We start from the raw sequence: 21,355 nt of genomic DNA on the forward strand, positions 1-21,355 counted from the left end.
TCGTCCTGCTCGCCACAGTAAACATGATGAATGGCGACTGTAGAACGCAAAAGCCGAATCCCGGACATTTTGGTCGACCTCGAAATCCCGTGTAGACTCGTCACGGAGACTCACTAGTAGCCTAGCCTTGTTGTTTAACTGCGCTCTCTTACCGGTAGGCGTGGCTTGGGAGTGGCCTCCTAGGGCAGCGAAGCAAGTGCATTCTGGGAGTTGTTGTCTTTCATCCACATAAGCCAAAAATACATTTTCTGGCTTTTCTCAGTCTAGAAAGCTCCAAATTCTAAAATAATTTCACATTTCTTCTACATAAATGACCTATTTTAAATACACATTCATCTTTCCAGAGGTGAAGTATCCCTTTAACTATGGCCGCTTTGAAGCAGGGGAGTCTCAAGAGAAGCCAGCTTATCCGGTATATTTTTCTATTGATATGAAAAATTGGGTAGATTTAGTAATATAGCGGGTGTATGATGTATATTACGATTATATGATGAGCTATAGGCCTATACCTTTCTTTGTTTGTTGTTCAAAGCGTTTCCAAGGATACTGAGGCAGCGGTCAGACTCCGAGATGCAAACGGGAACATAGTTTGTGTAACATTAGCAACACACTATTGGCTGTTTGATAACATAGTCAAGCAAAAGGTCATATTAATTACCATTATGTGTCCGACGTTGTTAAGAGCGATACCATTGTGCAGCGTTTACCTCAGTAAGTTGATCAAGTGAATCTCTGAGCTGGTGTGAGTAGAGGCGGAGCTAATTATCATATTTATAAATCTGTGTGTATACTAAATGAAGCAAGGGTATAGAGTTACATTCAAGCTATTTTAAGGCATGAAGACATTTTTGTCACAAAAAAAAAAACTTTTAAATTTGTAATTTTGGTGATCAAAGATGATTTTTAAGGGATAGAATTCTTGACTACAGGTGGACTTTAAGACGTAACCGCCAAGATGAATATTTTGTGTGTGTATTTTACCATTCACGCACAATAAACCTAGAAAGAGAACACAATTCGGTACTCGCACGCTGACAGGTGGCAAGCACATGCACAGAAACTGCAGGCAGACTGACAACGGTCAGTATGAGTTCTCTTTGGCGGTATGCTGCGCTTTTAATAACTTTTTTTTTGTACTATCAAATGTTTAATCGCTTCGTCCGGACCATGGGACTTATGTGAAACATCAGAAAGGCTCGCTTTTGCTACGTTTCACAGACTGATACAACATTCATGACATCTGTATCCTCGTAAAAATAATGCATTACAACTTTAAGTAAATTAGGGATAATTTAATTAGATGATTATAATTCATATTTTTGTGAGACCTTATAATTTTTGTGGTTATTTTGCGATAAAATGGCGAATTATGCAGGATCGCAAAACAATTTACATTTAGTTGATTTTGCGTTATTTTCAGTGATTGTGGAATTGAGAAAGAATGGAGGGACTGGTTTTTACGGACAAATCCTGGCAGAGAACAGACTGTGCTTCTGACAGGCAGAGGCAGCCAGGACACAAAACACATGTTCAACTGTGCTACACTGGATAATTTATCTAACACAACTTGAAAATATCACCCCTGCTTATTCCATCACTTGCTGTGTCTTTTTCCCCCAACCCTCTTCCTCTCTCTCTTCCTCTGTGTCATTTTGATGAAGAGCAGACACGTTCTGCTAAACACTCTTATCTCCTGCTGTTTTTGCAGAGGTGACACCCAGAAACACAGCGTGAGCATAGTAGACATTGTCACAGTGTGTGTGGATACATTTAAAGCATGGAATCTTGCATGTTCACCTTATGTAGCTTGTAAAATCTAGGACACCGACTCAGCTTTTCTTCTGCTTTCTCAGCACGATGTGCATGTGTGTTGCAGGTTTATGTGCATTAGGAATGTCTTACTGAGTCAGGAAACTTGTGAAGCTTGGTGCATTGCAGGAGACCATGTGGTTGGTACTGAGGAAGTTGAATACAGATTGTTTTAGACAAGTGATGGTTCTTTTGTAGTTTATAAATAACGATAGCAAAATCAGCTAAAAAGGAGTATTCTGGGTTCAGTTCAAGTGCAAGAGTTGGTTCTCCCAAAAATAAAAATTCTGTCATTTACACTCTCATGCTCAATTTGTTCCAAACCCATTTTTTTTAAAAAATCTTTTAATATTCTCTTGTAATTTTTGTCCATCAACTGAAAATCCATGCAACCAAATTTTTAAGCTTCAAAAAGCATAAAACATTTGCAAGCATTACTAGGTAAAAGTAATCCATGTGAATCGGGCGGTTTAATCAAAGTCTTGATTGCTTTAAATGATGAACAGATTTAATATAGGTTGTATTCATATACATATGGATCAATATTGCATATTGTTGAACCAAATTATATATTGTTCTTTTTTTTCTTTTTTTTAAGCAACAATCAAGGTTTCAGTAAGTGAGGCACTTACAATGGGAGTTAATGGGAATCATGTAAAATGGATGAAACTCAACACTGTAAAGATTTGTGATTCTTTTATTTTTAACACTGCAAGTGCCTCATTGTAACCCAATAAAAAATAAAAAATAAATTTTTGTGGTAATTAGCATTATGTGATTATTTCGGTTGAGATGAACTAACATTAAACTCAGAATATTCCTCAACATTGAGTTTTGGCATTGTGTTCAGTCAGTGCATGCAAGCATTAGCATTTAGTTTTCATGATAATAGTGCCGAAGGGGACTAGCGAGTCACTGAACTGGTTCAATTTGTGTGCAGCAGCACATTGATTTAGCCACTGCAGTGACTCCAGCATGCAGGTCATTGAACTGGTACCACAGCGACCTTGCTGCACTGGGAACACTGGGGAAGATGGAAAATTGAGGCCCCTCCTAGGAAAACAGGAAGCAGCTGTAACAACATCCTGTTTCAGAGTGATGTCCAGGGAGCAGTGGCACATGGGTGAGCCATCAATAGCCCCAGTGCAGCCCAACTGAGGGGCAACAATGCAGCCCAGTGTGTCAGAGGAGCAGTGGGGGGCCGACAGACTGGAGCTTTTACCATTCACTCTATTGAGGTCAATGACATATGCATATTGCCAGAATACAGTTATTTGCTGTTTTTGTAGTTGTTGCTGAAGATGATGTTTGATTGTGGGAATTGGAGAGAGAGAGAATCTTTGAAAGTTAGTGTGTGTGTTTTCGCAAAAAATGCTGGGGAACGTGGCTAATAGGAAGCTATTTCGGGAGATGCAGTGAATGAGGAGGCGAAACATGCTGTTCTCAGTGTCTGGAGGGAATGATGGGGTGAGGTGGGAATTAGATGAGAGAGATCGAGATGAGGAGTGGAAAGTGAGTGGAACGGATAGAGAGAGAGTGAGGTTATCTAGTGTTTTCCATCAAATGATCAGAGTGTACAGCAGTAAGTCATGTTTCTGACAGATAATTGAATTAAACTGAAGCTCCACAGAACACTGACTCCACGTGCACTTCACTGCCTCTCACTGTGTTCTTTACAAGTCTAGAAGTAATTGGATAAGTGTTATGTATGCCTTTTTTGTCTGTGTAATTTCCTCATTTTCAATTCTAATATGGCCCATCTTTGACCTGAACTTGTCAGCATTTTACTTTACAATTTCATGTTGAATCCGACAGATGTAGCCCAGTGTTAAGCTCAGAAAGCACGCCCTCAACTGTTCACACACTGTCTAAGGTTTTAAAGAGAGAGTTCACCCAAAAATGTAAATTCTGTCATCCTATCATTTATTTATATTATTAATTATATCATTTATTTACTCATGTCGTTCCAAAAGTGAGTTAGGTACTTTTGTCTGTGGAACATCAAAAGAGATATTTTGAGAAATGTCTGTTTTTTGTCAATACAATAGAAGTCAATGGACTCCAATGTTGTTTGGCTCATGAAAGCATGGTCACATGTTGTTCAGGGAGTTTTCTTTGGCGACATCCAGTCATTCCAATAGCAATCCACAGGGACTGCAATTTCAGATGAGGGTGAAAAATTTCTCCATGGAGCTTTCATAGAACCCAAAGATTTCCAAGATGCGGACCGAATCACGGAATCCAGTCAGAAAAATAGAATTTACAGTATAACCTGTCCCCCATACTGATAGTGGTTCCCTGATGCCTGCAGATTATTGGCCTATATTGTCGCAAGTTTATACTGGTGTGAACAGTGACATCCTATTTGTCAGACTGATATAAATCGGTAATGATTAATTCAAAGAAGCAGCTCATAAGAGTCATTTGCTCATGAAACCGACTACAGTGGTCACCCTTTTTTATATATTATTTTGAGTGCAACTCAAAAAAACCTCAACAGCAAGATGATTTATTGTCAGTATTTTGCTGTACACTGACTGCAATGCATATAGGCTAGCACATATGGCGAGAGCTTTTCAAAATCATAAGCTCCAATCTGACGACGACTTCCCGTTCTAATTAGGCCAGGTCTTGGCCAGAATAAGCTGCAAAATGTATCAGACTTTCATGACTGTAAAAATTTTGTCTCTAGATGAATATAGATGAGACCAGATATAACCAAGCAATTTGGATCTCATACCAGAGAAATTACATACTCTCACTGTTCTGCAGAAGAGGAAATGCAGCTTCACGAGAGAATTACGCCATGACCGAATGATGATGGATGTCCTTGGGAGTTGTGACTTGCGCCAAGTGCGCCTTTGAGTGCTGTGAAATGGCTAATTGTTGCATGCTACCCGAGTCCCGACACATTCATTATTGGGCTTTGTGTGTTAGTTCCGCTTTCATAAATCCTAATTGAATCTTTGATGGAGCCTCATGCTGTCGATGTTGGGCTGCTCTGGCCTAGTTCTCCAAGTCCCCTCAGGATGCTTACATTGGCTGTGTGGGATTTTAATGATACAGCAGACACTCTTAAAGCTGCACGTTTATAAAGTGAGGGTGAAAGGAGGAAAGCTGAGCTATATAAAAGGACCTGATCTGGGTCAGGCCATCAAAGACTCCAGGACGGCAACCCTGATAACACTAAGCAAGAGTGATTGTAAATTGATGGACTTCCAGTAAACGTCTTTTCATCTCATTATTCTGTTCTTTCCATCACATCGTCATTTTCTGCCCAACACACAGAGTGGGTGGTGGAAGTCCGCTTCTGTAATCGGTCAGCTCACAGCGAGGGGGTGGAGGGTCCAGGCAGGTCATGGGAAACTGACTGCAAAGAATCAACGTTGAGTGAAATGAGACTCTCACCCTACATACACATATAAACAAATACATAAAAGCATTTAAAAAAGACACATGAGCCTCCCACAGGGCACACAGACACCCCTTCATTAGCCCACCTGCTGGAATACCTTGGCTGTTTCTTGATTTTTGTCATTTATGACTTTCACAAACTTAAAGATGTGATTGGTGTCTTGCTGAAGTAACTGTGTGCTTACTACACAATCAAACACAGAAGAGATGGATGGCTACTTTTGCAAAAAAAAAAAAAAAAGACTTGTGACTTGACTTGGACTCATTTGTAACTTGACTTGGACTTTGTTTGTTTGTTGTAGGTTTATGCTGTTATTTTTTTACTGTACCTTCTAAATTTCCATTTATTGTGTGTATAGTCTTGTTTAACGTCTACAAACATCCCTATATACTTGTACTGGCTGTACAGGTACAAATGGAAAATAAAACTTCAATCATGAACCAATATTCTTGACTTGAACTTGAAGACAGACTTGTGAAAAACAAGTAATTTTGGTATGGTGTTCCCAATTACCTTCTCTTTTTATTACTCCACATGACTGCATGAAACACTAGATTTTACTATTCATTCCTCATTCATTCCCTTTCTATGTGCTGCAGCTGCAAATATCACAATTCATTGCGTGTGACTCATCTGAAGGCATGCATATTCATCACTCACAACAAACAGTAACAATATAGGCAAGTCTTACCTTGTATTAATCTTCGCGTCATGTAATTTGAAAAGCAAACAATTTATCCAAAGGGGAGCTGCGATGTTGCACATCTGTCAAGAGGCTTGCTTGCTGTCTATTTACAAGAAGTACATGTTTCTGTGTCCTTTTATTTTTTACCCCCAAGTATTTGTTACCATTATGCATATAATATCCAGATTTACCAAGTTAACTTGCCTCTGGACTGGATGGACACTTCCATGTGCATTTTTTGATCGTGTCCGACTCTGTGATTTCCACAGATTGGTTTGTTGAGTCGGGGTGTGTTATATCACACAACACACAGATGGAATGTTGTTTACTGTAACATTTGTCTATACACAGGGGTTTTGTTACCTCTGGCGCTCATCGGAAGACTACATTACCCATCATTTCTTGAGAACGACAGCAAACTATGGCAACTCAAATAGCTCAAAATATATATAACAAAATACATATAATGATTTTCTTTAAAAGCTCTAGCAATGTCTTTTATTACTGTTTTTATCGAGGCTGCACTAAGCTTTATAAATAACCATGCTTTTGACTTCCATATTGAGAAAGCATCTAGCAAGTCTATTTAAATTGAAGAGGTGAGACAAGGATGACAAGGGCTTTGGCTGTAATGGATCATCACCGGTCTGTCACTCCCATCACGTCTCCTGTGATGTTACGGATTGTCGTTTTGAATGAGTCACAGTATCGCAGACACAGCTGTCATACCGCTGTGTTGATTGGTTCCATCTGTGCACCGCATGCCCATTAGAGGAAAGAGATCAAATAAGTCCAATCTTATAAAAACAATATGAATAATATGTGATTGCAACATCAAATGTACAATTAGTCCTTATTTTTCCTTTAACACCCAGTCAGTTGTGGGTAGCAGACTGTGTTAACCTTTCTCAGATTTCAGACACTGTGGCCTTTTGTGGGTCACCCAGCGGAATATATGAAGCAACCCCCCAAAGGCTCTTGCTTTCTTTCTATACTTCATCTGCTAGCTTATCAAAAAGTGCCAATGGAGACAATCCCCAAGGGTTATGCATATATGTTAGCATTAGTGTGTGTTTAGTATGGGTCTCTTGAGAAATTATAGACTGTTTTTATCTGACATCAGTGAAATAGATGATGGCAGCATAGCACCCATTGCTTTGTGCATGAAGATAGAAACATGAAGAACAAAGAATTTTTCCAGAATAAATCTAGTGACCTGCCCAGCTAGACAACATTTTAAGACATTATATACACACACTCAATGTGAAAACTGTTTCTAAAAGTAAGTTGTGGTGTTTTTGACAAAATGCAAGGCAGTATTGCATGTATCCTTTTGAGGACAAGGCTCAAATTCATTCAATATGGTGGACAGGTTTAGACAAATGATTTGTGAATATGCTTATTTCATTGAATACCTAAGTATTGCAATGGTGCAGCCTAAATAGAACTACTAGCATTTGTGTGTGCTCTGTATTAATGCTAAGTAATCACATTGTTAGCATAGCAGCATGCTAATTACACTCTGCAGTGGTTTTCTCAACCTTTTGAACTTTTTTCCATTCATTTATCTCTACCCCACCTTAAAATAACACTAAAACTGAGCATGTATTTCAAACAGTGTAAAAACAGGAAAATGGTAGTGCCGTAAAAGGTCAAATACATGATATCCATTCAGATGACCTTATCTTTTGCAGTCAAAACTGACTGCATCCACACAAGCAGCCTGAATATGATAGATTGCGTGCAGAGTCTGCTGCCTTGGCAAATTGCGCTACATTACTGCCGTTCTCAATGTACATTTGTAAAAGTGGGGTTTAGCACTTGCTAGCATGAAGAGCAAATATAGACACAAACTGTGCATAGAGATTGATTTAAGACTCAAACGGTCTTTCTTTGTACAGAAACAAACGCAATTGACACTTTTCACATGCTCTCACGCAGAGAAAACTCACGAAGCAAAGAGGACACTGACACTGACAGAAAATATTACATTTTTGTTATGAAACAAATTCTCACCTCTCAGATTCTGTCAATTTTATTACAAAATTAAAAAAATAAATACCATTTTGGCGCTAGTGACGTGACAAATCTCTTTAAGTCAAGTCAAGTCAAGTTTATTTGTATAGCGCTTTTCACAATACAGATTGTATCAAAGCAGCTTCACAGTATTAAATTTAAATAATACAACAAAGTTTATTTCAAGAGGAATTTATTGATTGATAAAATTAAATTAAATATCCCCAAAATATCCCCAACTGAGCAAGCCAAAGGCAACAGTGGCAAGGAACCGAAAAACTCCATCAAGTGACCTAATGGTGTCCTAAAACTCCATCAGGTGACCTAATGGAGAAAAAAAACCTTGGGAGAACCCAGGCTCAGTCGGGGGCCAGTTCTCCTCTGGCATTTATGAGCTAGAGGCCGGATTGTAGTTTGAACTGTAGGATTATATGAATGCCTGGCTGAAGAGATGCGACTTTAATCTAGTTTTAAACTGGGAGAGCGAGTCTGAGCAACGAACAGTATCAGGAAGACTATTCCAGAGTTTTGGAGCCAAATGTGAAAATGCTCTCCCTCCTTTGGTGGTTCTGAATATCCTAGGTATGACCAAAAGCCTTGAATTTAGTGATCTTAAAGAGTGATCTTTAGTGCCTCAGTTCAAAGCGGCACGTGAACCGATCATCTCTACTAGTTATTATAATAAACGCGAATGAACGTTTGTTGAAAGATACAGTACAACTTACCGAAATGTATATCCCTCATACATAATATCCATCAATCAGTGTTTTTCAACCGCGGAAAGAGGTCATAAAAACAGCTGGAAAACAATTGTCACATAACGTTACATTTACCTCAGGAAAGCCATTTAATGATCAGAGCACTAATGATCTAGAAAAAATAGCTAGAGTATTATTTTGATATGTGCACTATTTTACATATTTATTATATTTTTACTTATATCATTAAATAACGTTGTTATTATAATAAAAAACACATTATATATATTTATTTATTGTTATTTTTAACCTTTAATAATACTACCAGCTGAGGCTCTCCGTATGTTTACAGCTTTAGGTGAGATATATACATTTTTTCTTGAGAATCTTTTTCCATTCCAAATGAATCAATATTAAATCAAGATCACAAGAATTTAATAGAAATTGTGAAATTTGTGTCAAGCTATAATAAAAACAGTAGCTTACCAGTCATTGTAACTAAACCTAATAAAATTCTGTTTAGTTACTAAATCTTTTGACAATCACAATACACTTATTGTGATTAAAGTTTTTTTTTTTTTTTTTTTTTTTTTTTTACATCCCCCAATCCAACCATTGCCATTAGTTTAATTGGGACATTTAAGTGGCTTTTATAAATGTGCTTTAGAAGAAAAAAAACATATTACTGTTGTGCATCTTTTTAAGATAGGAATAGGCTTAAGCCTCGTCTGTGAAACTGGGGAAGCTGTAGTCATGGACTTGCAGGCTTATTTGCTGGTCTCTTAGATGTCCTCTGAGCGTTTGAGCCCACTGTGCACCTGCAGCCACTATTGTTCTATTGTAATGTGAAACGTGTCGTACAGCTGAGCGTGGGGGACGTGAAGGCATCATGGGCTCTAATTAACACATTGGATATTCGCTCTGCTGAAAAAAAAAAAGGCCTAAAATAAACACAAACATGTTTTGTGCTGTAGTGTAGTTGTAGAGTAGTATGTTAATTTTGGTTAAGTGTCAATGGAAAGGATTTTGTTCCACTTTGGTCTGTTTGACTGTGTGCTTTTCATCTGCTTTTTGTATTGATCGGTGAGCCGCACACCTAGAACTGTTCTTTAAATAAGTTTGACTAAAGTGCATGACCACATTTATGATGACCTCTCTCTTTTTCTGTTACAGATGCTTTTGTCAACAGTCAGGAATGGACGCTCAGTCGAGCAGTACCGGAGCTCAAAGTGGTGAGTCCACAAAATATTATTATTATATATTATTATTCATAATAGAAGCTTTTCAGTGTTTCTTAGAAAATAAACTTGCTTAAACTCTCTTTTTACACTGTTTAATTGTCAGTTCACTAATAATAGACATATACATTAATTCCCTTCACAGTGTCATTTCCTCTACATCACAAATTATGTCTTGCTTTTGATAACATTCTGGAAAATTATGAGGGTGAAAATGACATTGTGCCAGTTTAAAAATAAAATGGCTGACATATTTTGCTGAGGCTAGTCCTATAATTATCATTTAATGAATCCAAAAGTCAAAGAAACAATATTTTAATGAATTTTGCATAATTAAAAGAAAGTACAGCCTGTTTGGAAATTACCATATTAGGTTACCTTATTTACCTCAATTTTACTTTTTCTTTTAACATAGCCTAACATCTCATATTTCATCCTTGGAAAACAAGTGCAATAACTTTGTGAAAAAAACCATAAGGGTCAAAGAATTGCTTGATGTGGTGTTAATGACTCTACAAACATGGGACAGTCAAAACTTTTTGAAAAATGTAATGTTTCTTTTTATATCATTTATTTTTTATAGTTTCAGATTTCAAGGATAAACAATAAAATGTATAGAAGTTATTTGAAAAGAAGCAAACATTTGTAAGAAAGGCTTGATAGTTGTAATGTGGTCTTCATATAACAAATAGGATAAAAATAAATTCTGTTTGTTATAATAAAACTCAACCCCAATCATCTGGAATCACGCCATGGAATTATGATTATTAAGACTATGTATAATCTGAGACAGTTTATTTGCAAGCCAAAATATCACATAGTAAGGGACCCCTAATAATACTGTGTTTGTTTGTGTGCAGGGCATTGTGGGTAACTTGGCTAGTGGGAAGTCTGCACTGGTTCACCGGTATCTGACAGGGACTTATGTGCAGGAGGAAAGCCCTGAAGGTAGGTAGCTTCAAATGGTGAAATACGGAGACCCTTTAAAAAGCCTTTTTACTCTTAGGTTTTAAATGTATTCATCTTGTGCACAAGCGATATTATGAACACAGTTTATAGTACTCCCTTTGATGCTTTTGACTATACTATGGTGTACGTGCCATTCTGTGTTTTTTAAAGTTGTGTGTAAATACAGTTAATGTTCCTCTGTTTTCAGTACTACAGAGGCATAGGCTAGACACACTTCTTATTTCTACTTTCAGCTTTCTCCTTCTCTTATTCTCTCTCTCCGCACACCTGCTGTTAGTATGTTAGTACGGTACAGTTGTGCCGTAGGACTCTACCATACTCCCCATGTATAATTGAGAACATTCAAGGCACGCCGCCAGACCACCACAATATGCTCTCTTCCCCGAGCGAGGATCTACTTTCAAAAGCTCCCCGTGTCAATATTTCATGTCCTTTATGGCTGTTATTATGTAGTCATGTTAAACTGGCCTTTCAAATGGCTGCCTCACAAAGCAGGGTTTGTATAGTTTAGGTATTCATTTGAAAATAAGGGCTTTTCTTTAAAGATCGAAATTTGTTTAAGCTGCGTTTAGTACAATTGGGCTTAAGTGCAGTAATCTGAATGCCTGAGGGTCTCGTAGAGAGCATGAGGTCACAGGAGAGGAAATTTGGTGGACCGACGGGCACTAATCATGTCTCGTCCTCTCCTTTGCACTTCACCGTATAAAACTCAAGCCGCTGCATACCAGCGGTCAACCAGGAAATCACCCTGCAAGAAAAAAAACCTCAGAAATGTCAATTGCCTGTTTGCTGCAATGGATTATAGCACAGAGTGCCAAAAGAAACTTAGTGCGACATCAGAGACCGTTGAAGTGTGTGCCTTACTAAGCTTAAGCGACACGGTTGAATTTTTCACGTTTGAGGCCAGCACGTCATCTTATGTTAGAAGTGCCGCTAAACTCAAATTTGCAGGGACGTTTTGTCACATTTCCGCAACAGAAAACTGATTTGAATTTCCAAATTTAGATTCCAGTAAAACTACCATGCCCCTAAAATGGTTTCCTACTCTTCTTTTTTTTTTTTAAGTTTCACTATTCTGGGTTTAAAAATAGTGTTTCCTAGCTTTGGTAGAGTAACCCCAACCTCAAAACCACTAAGTAGAGCTGAAGCAGATTTTTACAGCGCACTCTGCAGAGAAAGCAGGCGGCCGCATGGGTTTTGCTCTGTCCCTCCCTTCTATCACACATACTACATGAATACACACATTCTGAGAACTCATTAGGAGATATTATCACAAGGCCAATTGTGTGAATGTGTGTGTATGTTTACACAAGAAGGAAGAAAAATCCCTACAGGCTTTGTGGTCTCGACACAGACCCAGCCTTTACCATTTCAAAACCCAGCACCCCTATATGGGTAAATAACTGAGTTTTTTCTTATGCCGCCACAATCATGTTTGATTTAGAAATGCAGCTCTGCTGGGATCAGCAGTTTGGTGCAATTTTGCAGACCAGTCCCTTTGGCATGGGAAAAACAACACTTATATCAATGTAAAACATCAAATTTAGACTTTAAATCTTTTCCAAATGGGGTTTTACCCTGCAAACCATTAAATCTAGATAGATAAACTGGTTCACCATCTCGACCCATTTCTACTCTGCATGCTTTATCTTTTTGTTAAATGGGTCAGTGGCAAATAAAGATATTTAAAAAAACATGTGTGCCAAGTTCTTAGAAACTTGTCAAGAAAGGTTTATATTCAGCCAACTAAAAATGCTATGTGGTGTAACCTTTAAGTAAAAAGTAATATTTTCATCACACCTTGAATGTGTGTCAAAGTTTTTACAAATATCTTAAATTATTAATTCATAAATATCACATTTTCACAAATGAGAACTTTTTTTTGTGTGGAGGCAGACCATGTGCCATTTTAAAACCTTGCGTTGTCATAAAAAGGTCTAATTATGTAATATTTTAGGGGTCTTCTCAATTATTTAATTTCCTGTTTTGTTTGTTTGTTTTTCCCCTGCATGCTGCATGTTGGTTGCACCACATGACTTTGATTTGGCACACAAAAGTTTATTTTATTTTTTATATAAATTATATTTTAACAACTGCTTCACTGCTTTTCTCTAAGAAATAATAATAAAATATTTTGCCAAACTACTAATGATTTTATTCAAGAATTATTATTATTTTCTTTATTATGATATCAGGACAGTTTTATCATCCTGAAACTTAGTTCACTGTGAACATGTATTTGTTACATGTTTTTAAACACTTTTTTGTGCAAATCAGATTTAGCAAGTGTGAACTTCCAAAATAGATGTGTTTCAAGCTACATTCATATGTGGTTTGAAATCCTATTCAAATCGCATTTCTGGAAATCCGTTTCAGTCTGACTGCTCTGATCGGATTTTGCGTGGATTATGTGACTGTCTCATGACATGTTTATAGGAAACATGCTGACAGTCGCTGCAGAAATAAGGTTGCGTTGTTGTAAAGTGCCGGACGAGCAGAAAAGGACAATATAACAAAGGCATTTTTTGAAAACGATGGAGACGACAGCACGGAATAAAGCTGCTCATACCAGCCTCTTCCGTTTCTTCCAGCGCAGCGGCTACACACTGTCATGTTGTAAATAAGACAACATCTGTATTGCAAACCTCTCCATGTTGCGGTTGTTGTTGTTTTTGGCGTATCCCTGCCAAACGCAACGACATTGCCATATAAATCAATGCAGATATTCCGGAAAGTGAAAGGGCGGCATGGGACACACACATCCGATCTGAACAGTTGCGATACACTGTGGACAGTCAATAATTTTAGATCAGATTCCAATCAGATACACAAATATTTGTACGAGTGAATTGCATTTGGAGTGTATTTTTGAATGAACTAATAGATTGTGAGTTGCGTCGTTGACCTCAATGCTCAGCTGGCATGCATTACATGAGTGTGTGTGCGATAGTATGTGCCCTTTTCAGCTGTATTGACCTGACCGAGTCCTCAGGACAGATGTGTTTGATCTGTTCAGATACACACACACTCACAGAAGCACCTTGACATTAGATAAGATTGTGATGAATGAATGAAAGTTATGCTTATTTCTCTCTCTCAGTCTCTCTCTCTCTCTCTCTCTCTCTCTCTCTCTTTCATTCTCTTTGTCCTGCTGTGTTTAATTTCTGAACTGTGACTGTGCATGTTTAGCTTGGCTGCTTTTTGATTTGAGTTTTGTTTATTCTCTCTTTCCTTGGTCTCTTCTTTAACTAGCTGACGTGGACGCAGGTAACTATTCACTCTCTTTTTCAACGTCTGATATTTTCTTCTTGGGGAAGGTGTTTTGTAGTGCAAGAGAGTTGAACAGGTGGACTCTCCCCTCTGTGGCTTGTATAACAGCACATTCTTCATCATGTTTCCATTTAGATGCATTGTTTTGCTCACAAACAATCTGCATCATATTTAAAGTCTTGAAGTAGAGACGTATCTGTTCCACACGGCCTCTCTTTACTCATCACAAAGCTTTAAACAGATCAAGCCACAGAACAGGAGGTTCCACTCCACTCCTCTCATGATGCCACTGTAGTTTTGCCATCTTCCATTTCATTCATTTCCTTAATGAACCACCAATGACACCACTGCACTAAGCGTTATAGGTTACTGTACATCAAGACTGGATGTCAAACTGTTGTTGCACTGTGCGTTCTATCAAAAACTGTTCTTTTCACACGAGTTTGTCGAGATGAGCTATCAGAGACACGAAACTCAAGTGTGTTTTTTTACTTGACTGACGTCAACTCCATGGAGAAAGAACCCAGAGTGTAATTAACCGATGGGTGTGTATCTCTCACTCACTGTGCACTTCTCTCTCGCTCTATATTTTCAACAAATATATAAATAACTGGGTCCAGACTATATGCTGAGTATTAGCTGTCCTGACGCTGGTCCTCTTCCTCTTCTTTTATAGAACAAACAGTCAAACAGTGTCGTTATGGAAAAGCTTGTCGTCCCCTCCAGCCGTACCGCCATACCCCAACAGACTAACCCAATCTTCTTTTTCAACCTGCCGACTTTTGTAAAGCGCATGAACTTTGGCTTTCATATTATTGTCCACGTTTGGTTCAGCAGAAGAGCAGAGTTTAAACACTTTATCCAGACAGAGGGAAAATGGAAACTGAGCCTATAACTGTATTTTGAATCTCTTCCCTTTAGTGTAATAATGATCTTTTTTAGAGATAATGATTTTTGTGCTGCTGTTATTGCAGAACTTATATTTATTAATAATTTTAATTAACATATATTTTTTTGGTACAGTTATTACTAAATCATGGGTTTTCCAACTTTTTATCCAACTATGATCTCATTGCCTTGGCCCCCTACTTAAAAAACACTCTTTTATACTGTCTGAGGAAAAATAGTGTGATATTATAAAGACAAGATTTTGTTTCAGAATAAAAATAATTTGCATTGATACATTGAAGACATTATTTAAATGTGGTTAGTACATGTATAAAAATATTTTAAATAATTATTAAAATGTATTTGTATAGTGCTTTTCACAATATTGTGATATAATTTTTTTTGTAAATGTCAATATTTAGACTTTTTCTTTTCTCCTGAAATGTTCCCTTAGTAGCCCATTGTGACCCCCTCTCAGTAAATAATCCTTAAAAATCCCTAAAGCTTATCACAGTGTTTCTCAAAGTGTGGCAGATTTTTTGAGTGGAGTTTAAAGAAGGTTTAAAGGGAGGCATGATTAAAAAAAATTGAGAACCACTGGCTTGGAACAATAAATATATATATAACATTTCTGTAACATATACTTGAGCATAAATGGCTATCTGGGAAAAAAAATCACAATTTTTTTGACAATTTGACATTATTTGCTGCTTTTAAATTAATTATTTTACTTGAAGACCACTGTTCCCCGTTAGACCTGATTCAAAAATTAAGTAAAATAGTATAACTATTAAAAATATTGGTTCAACCAGTTGTTGGTCCATCTCAAATCTCTCTGTGTATGATTGATCGTCTTTGCTGGTTATCATGGTGATACATAGTTGGAGGTCAGAGGTGAAGGGTGAAAGTTTAATGGAGAATAGTCAAGTGACCATATCTCCAGATGACCATGGAATGTCCTTTTAGGATATGAAGTGAGAGTGAGGCTCTCTCAAGCCTTCGGTACACAATCCGATTAGCCATGTAGAGCTGCGATAAGGTTAAGAAGACCCTCTAACATCTCCAGGAATCCCCTCTGATCCTCTTATGTTTCAGCAAACCAACCAACCAACAGTGGAGAGAAGTCTCTGTCACACTCTGTCCTCTGATCTCTGACCGCCGCTGTCTCGCCTCAGATGGGACGTTTTGACCTTTAACATTCTCTATCGTCAGACTGGATGTTTGAAAACGAATTGTTTTAGTTGACACCTAATTACTCCATGGGTTCAAATACTTTTTTGGGCTGAACCCTGTGGGCAGAAAAAATAAGCTATGCATTTAGTGTTTTGTCCAGGCTGCATATTATATTGTGAGGAAAACCCCATGTTAACAAGGTTTAGACCTGTGGTTCTCAACTTTTTTTTTTTTTTATTGGCCACCTTCATTGTCCAACACAATATTCAAAGGCTCCTCATTCAACAGTGTGATACTTCCTCTGGTATATTCTGCTGAAATGAGCACAAATGCTAACTTGTGAATAATAGTTCCTGAATCGTTCCGTTTATGATTCTTTTAATATTAAGGAAAAAATATTTGGCCAAAATGGAATATTTGACAAAGAAGAAAGCAAGCAATTTCATTGCTAAATTGAGATGAGTTCTCGAAGAATTTCTATTTAAACAATTCTGACGGAAGGTGTTTTTACACTATCTTTTAAGTCTCTTTAGAGGTGGCATTTTAATTGGAAATAAAAAAATAGATTCTGTGTGAATATATATATATATATATATATATATATATATATATATAAAATAAAATAATCTTATACAGGAATATCAAAACTTGAAATCCTTTGCAGTTTTCACAGGAAGAATAGAATTATAATGGAGAGAAGCTGCAAAAAAGCAGTGTAGCTCATCATTTATTTAATAAATTGTTACAGTACTCGCTTTTTGAATATTAACTCTGATTTGTAGATCAAATTATTTACCCAATAAAGTAATTAGAAATTAACAAGATGATACACATACCCTTCTCCGTTTCCATGTCAATCAACAGTCCACCAATCATCTCATTTTAGAAGTAGTAAACGTTTTAGCATCATCAGGCTCTTTTAATTGATTGGCTGCTTCTGTTGGACAGGAGGGCGTTTTAAAAAGGAGATCGTGGTGGATGGACAAAGTTACCTCCTCCTAATCCGGGATGAAGGGGGACCTCCGGAGGCTCAGGTAGGAAGTGCAGCGGATGTTCTGATTCACAATGTTGTGCCTGAACTGTGGATGGCGTACTGTAGCTAAAACAATAGATTAGTTTTGTTTTACAGAGCCGCTTGAGTGGAAACCATGATGTAAAAGATTTACATGAGGTTGATCACGTTTATTTAGACCAACTGATTTTCTGTTAGTCATAAAATGCAAACAGGAAGTCACTTGGCTGCTTTCTCATGGTCGGTGAAATATGAATTTTATGGTGCGTCTCAATCCACTTCCTAGTTCAGTAAGTGCACTGTAGACTTTTAACCATATAAATCCTGTGAGCATTGGTTGCTCCATGGATTCACTTACCCGAAATGTGAAGTCTCTCAAAAAGTATGAAAATGTATGAAGACAAACTGACAAAGCCTTATTTTTCTGTCCTTAAAAGGTAAGATGGTATTTTTTAAATCTTAAAAAAAATTAAATAATAATCTGCAAAAATAAAAAAACCCTACATGAATTATTTTAACATTTTTAGTTTTCATGTTAATTTTAGTTTAAATTGTGTTAGTTATTTCATCATGTGCTTTTGCAATTTTATAGTTTTATTTATTTATTTAATTGTATTGTGGTTTAATTTATTTTTATTTCAGTTTTAGTTTTTATTTATTTCCAGTTAATAATTGTAATGCTTACTTAACTTAAGTTTATTGCCAAGGCAACATTTATAATATTTGTTTTTCATCTAATATTTTTATTTGGCATAATGGCAATGTTGTTGATAATTGATAAATACCCCCTCTAATTTAATGTATGGCTTTTTAATAATTTTGTAGGTAATAGAGTCATCTGTGTCCCAATGTATAGTGGTTCAAAGCCCTTGCTAGTACAAAAGTTCACATTCACAATAATCACATGTGGAACGAATGTGGAGTGGAATGAGACGATTCTATGATGAAATATAAGTGCAGCCTATTTTTAACAATGTTACTTGAATATTTCTCTCTCACGTTCTAAATTGTTCCCACTCTCTCAATCATTCTCTCCCAGTTTGCATTGTGGGTGGATGCGGTGATATTTGTGTTCAGTCTGGAAGATGAGATCAGCTTTCAGACGGTCTACCACTACTATAGTCGGATGGCCAACTACCGCAATACAGCCGAGGTGCCCCTGGTGCTTGTGGGAACTCAGGGTAAGTGTAGGCACACTTGGAGAAAAATATATATCATATGACAACAACTCATACTAAAATTCCAAGGCCATATTCTTTAGTGGTTTGGCAACAAATTTAAAGACCACAGTTTGACTAGACAGAATTTCTTTAAATATTTTCAGGGGTTTGTTTGGTTAGTTTTTAATTATTATTACGATTAATACAAACACCTCAGATGCATTAAGCTATAACTGTGTGGGTAAGCATTATTTATAGATATTTTTATATATACACTACCGTTCAAAAGTTTAGGGTTTTTGTTTTTTGGAAAATGCTCATCAAGACTGCATGTATTTGATCAAAAATACAGCTAAAACAATTTAAAATAAAGTTTTTCTATTTTAAAGCTGCAGTCCGTAACTTTTTTTGTGTGTTTAAATTTTAATTTAAAGTATACAAATATTCTATAATGAGTGAGTAAATCATGAATCCATTTTCTAAACTGTGTTTTTGTCTTATCCTGAATCACTACGGTACACCGATAATGAGTGTTTATATTCAGACTGGTTCTGCGTGACTCGTCATAGACATAAACAGAGAGAAGTAGCTCTGGCTACAATGTTCTTCCGCAAGACGCATGCAGTTCTGTTTATTAACCGCTATAGCGCCAAAAGTTACGGACTGCAGCTTTAAGATATTTTAAAACAATATAGTATCCTGTGATGTAGGGATGTGCCCAGTGGTGTAGTCTACGTGATACGCAGGTATACGCCGTATACCCACTAGAAAAGGCCAAGGATTTCCGTATACCCACTTTAAAAAAGCGTGAGGATACGTAACAACTTCGTTTTGTGTCAGAACTTTCACACTTTCATTCATAAATTCACCCCGTCTGTGTTTGCGAAGCGACACGGATAGAATCGCGGAATCACAGAATTTAGCTATTTTTGAATGAATAAATCAAAAGTAGGGCTGTAGAATGAATCAAATCTCGATATGGACTAGTGTCTGTGAATATTAAAGTTAAAAGAGACTGCAATTGTTCTACGCGTCTCTGGGAATGAATGAGCGCTCAATGTGTGCTCCACACACATACACACATACACACACACACACACACATACTGAAGCTCGTGGTGTTTTCAGCGTTTCACTGTATTGAGACATGATGTAGTCTACATATGTGCACTTCATCGCAGAGCTGCTATGAAAGTCACTTCACGAGAATTTCACCATTTCATTTAATAAAACTATCGTCATTCATTCGTTTCATATACACACAGAAACTGTAATGTCTTTACGACAACCTGTCAAAATAAAAGTTCGGTATAACGTGAAGAAATTATAACAGAAATATATTACTATTGCACAGTAGAGTATACTTCAAGTAGGCCTAATAATAATAATAATAGTTTATTAAAACACACAGAAACTCAAATGTGTACAACCCACCAAAATAAAAGTTCGGTCCAACTCAAAGAAATTAGAAAGAAATTGCACAGTAAAATGTATTTTAAAATAATAATACTAATAATACAATCTATTAAAACGTTATTTTAAGGGAATATCACACAAAGTTTTTCAACAGTAAACTTGCCAAAACAATAACACCATTTTTTTCTTCAAAAACACCATTTCTAAAAGCAAATTTGTATTTGTATAATGTTTTAATTTTGGGTAAAAAAACTAGACTACACCACTGGATGTGCCCAAAGCCAAATTCAGAAAGAATTTAACGGATTCTATGGATTATATAGTTCCACGATTATATAGTTGGGTAATTGTATTGTATATAATTTGCGGGCATCAGGGAGCCACTAGTAAATGACTTTTAAATGCACACTAGCTTCTTACTTTCGCTTTTGAATTCGTGATCTCGCGTGCTCTGTTTATAGTGAGCGGCGGTACTGACCACACATTTTACAAGATCAGATTTGTCAATGACACTCAGGATCTGTTGCTCACCTAATCCTCCGACATGGTCTTGTCAGCCGTTTGTCCTTACTATCTTCACATGATAAGTGAAATATGATGTACTGTAATGTATCCGATTACTGTAGTAAGCCAAATCGTGTCCCTCCAGGGACTCCATATTCATTTTCCGTGCCTTTCCGAATTCGCCGTTGGGCTCATCCCTACTGCTTCATCAGCCATTACTCTAGTCTTCAGTGTCACATTTCTTACATTTCTTACTTATTAGTTTTATGTAAAAACTATTACATGTTTTTTTTCTTTTTTTTTCTGGGTTATAAACAGCATTTATTCAAATAGAAATCTTTTGTAATATTATAAATGTTTTACTACAACTTTTGATCAATTGCTGGATGAAAATATACATTTCCCGATTGTTTTTTAAAGTCTTACTTACACCAAACTTTTAAACACAAATATATATATATTTAAAATATTAAGTAATGATAAAAATTATACCCTGTACACTACTTGTGTTTTCAGTATATGAACACTAGGGGGTGCCACACTATAATCAATAGAAGATTGTTCTTAAATATGTCCACAAGATAATTTGATGCGTTTGAAGCCTCTCACATTTGATGAAAGGATTTTCTTAAACATGAATTATTTTCACCAGTGTTAGTTTAAAAAAATTTTTTTGTCTCATCCTATCTATTCACAGATGCAATCAGTGCAGCTAACCCTCGTGTCATCGACGACACACGCGCTCGCAAACTGTCCAACGACCTGAAGAGGTGCACGTATTACGAGACTTGTGCTACCTACGGCCTCAATGTGGAGCGCGTCTTCCAGGATGGTGAGTCTCTTCATGCTGTCTTAAATAGGTTAACAAGTGAGCTTTAGGTGTTTAAAGTGTTTGAATTTACTGGCAAAGTGTTCAAATAAATGTTTAAACACCTAAACAAACACAAGGTCATCAATGGTGGTTTTAATTCAGTGTTCAAAACTGTCAATTGTACATCACCTCTGTTAGATCAGATTGTTTGCAGCACCAAGTTGTAACAGTGCATGCTTGGATAACCGTTACTTTCACATTATGTAGGTTACAGCATAAGAAAATGGAGGCA

At 36.8% G+C, this 21,355-nt stretch overlaps 1 protein-coding gene across 4 annotated transcripts in view; it reads left to right on the forward strand.

Annotated features, from left to right (window-relative positions):
- The window catches only part of agap1 (ArfGAP with GTPase domain, ankyrin repeat and PH domain 1), a 217,092-nt gene that overhangs the window by 94,535 nt on the left and 101,202 nt on the right, over nucleotides 1-21,355 (forward strand). For 2 of the 4 annotated variants that reach the window (XM_082136709.1, XM_082136707.1), the window contains exons 2-7: nucleotides 9,797-9,855; nucleotides 10,722-10,809; nucleotides 14,083-14,097; nucleotides 17,110-17,195; nucleotides 18,213-18,354; nucleotides 20,950-21,084. In XM_082136709.1, coding sequence (XP_081992835.1) covers nucleotides 9,797-9,855; nucleotides 10,722-10,809; nucleotides 14,083-14,097; nucleotides 17,110-17,195; nucleotides 18,213-18,354; nucleotides 20,950-21,084 — 525 coding nt within the window. The remainder of the gene's footprint in view (nucleotides 1-9,796; nucleotides 9,856-10,721; nucleotides 10,810-14,082; nucleotides 14,098-17,109; nucleotides 17,196-18,212; nucleotides 18,355-20,949; nucleotides 21,085-21,355) is intronic. The other 2 variants (XM_082136710.1, XM_082136708.1) reach the window with 1 other exon arrangement.

Source organism: Leuciscus leuciscus (assembly GCF_965113295.1).
Source record: "Leuciscus leuciscus genome assembly, chromosome: 14".
Taxonomy (NCBI): Eukaryota; Metazoa; Chordata; class Actinopteri; order Cypriniformes; family Leuciscidae; genus Leuciscus; species Leuciscus leuciscus.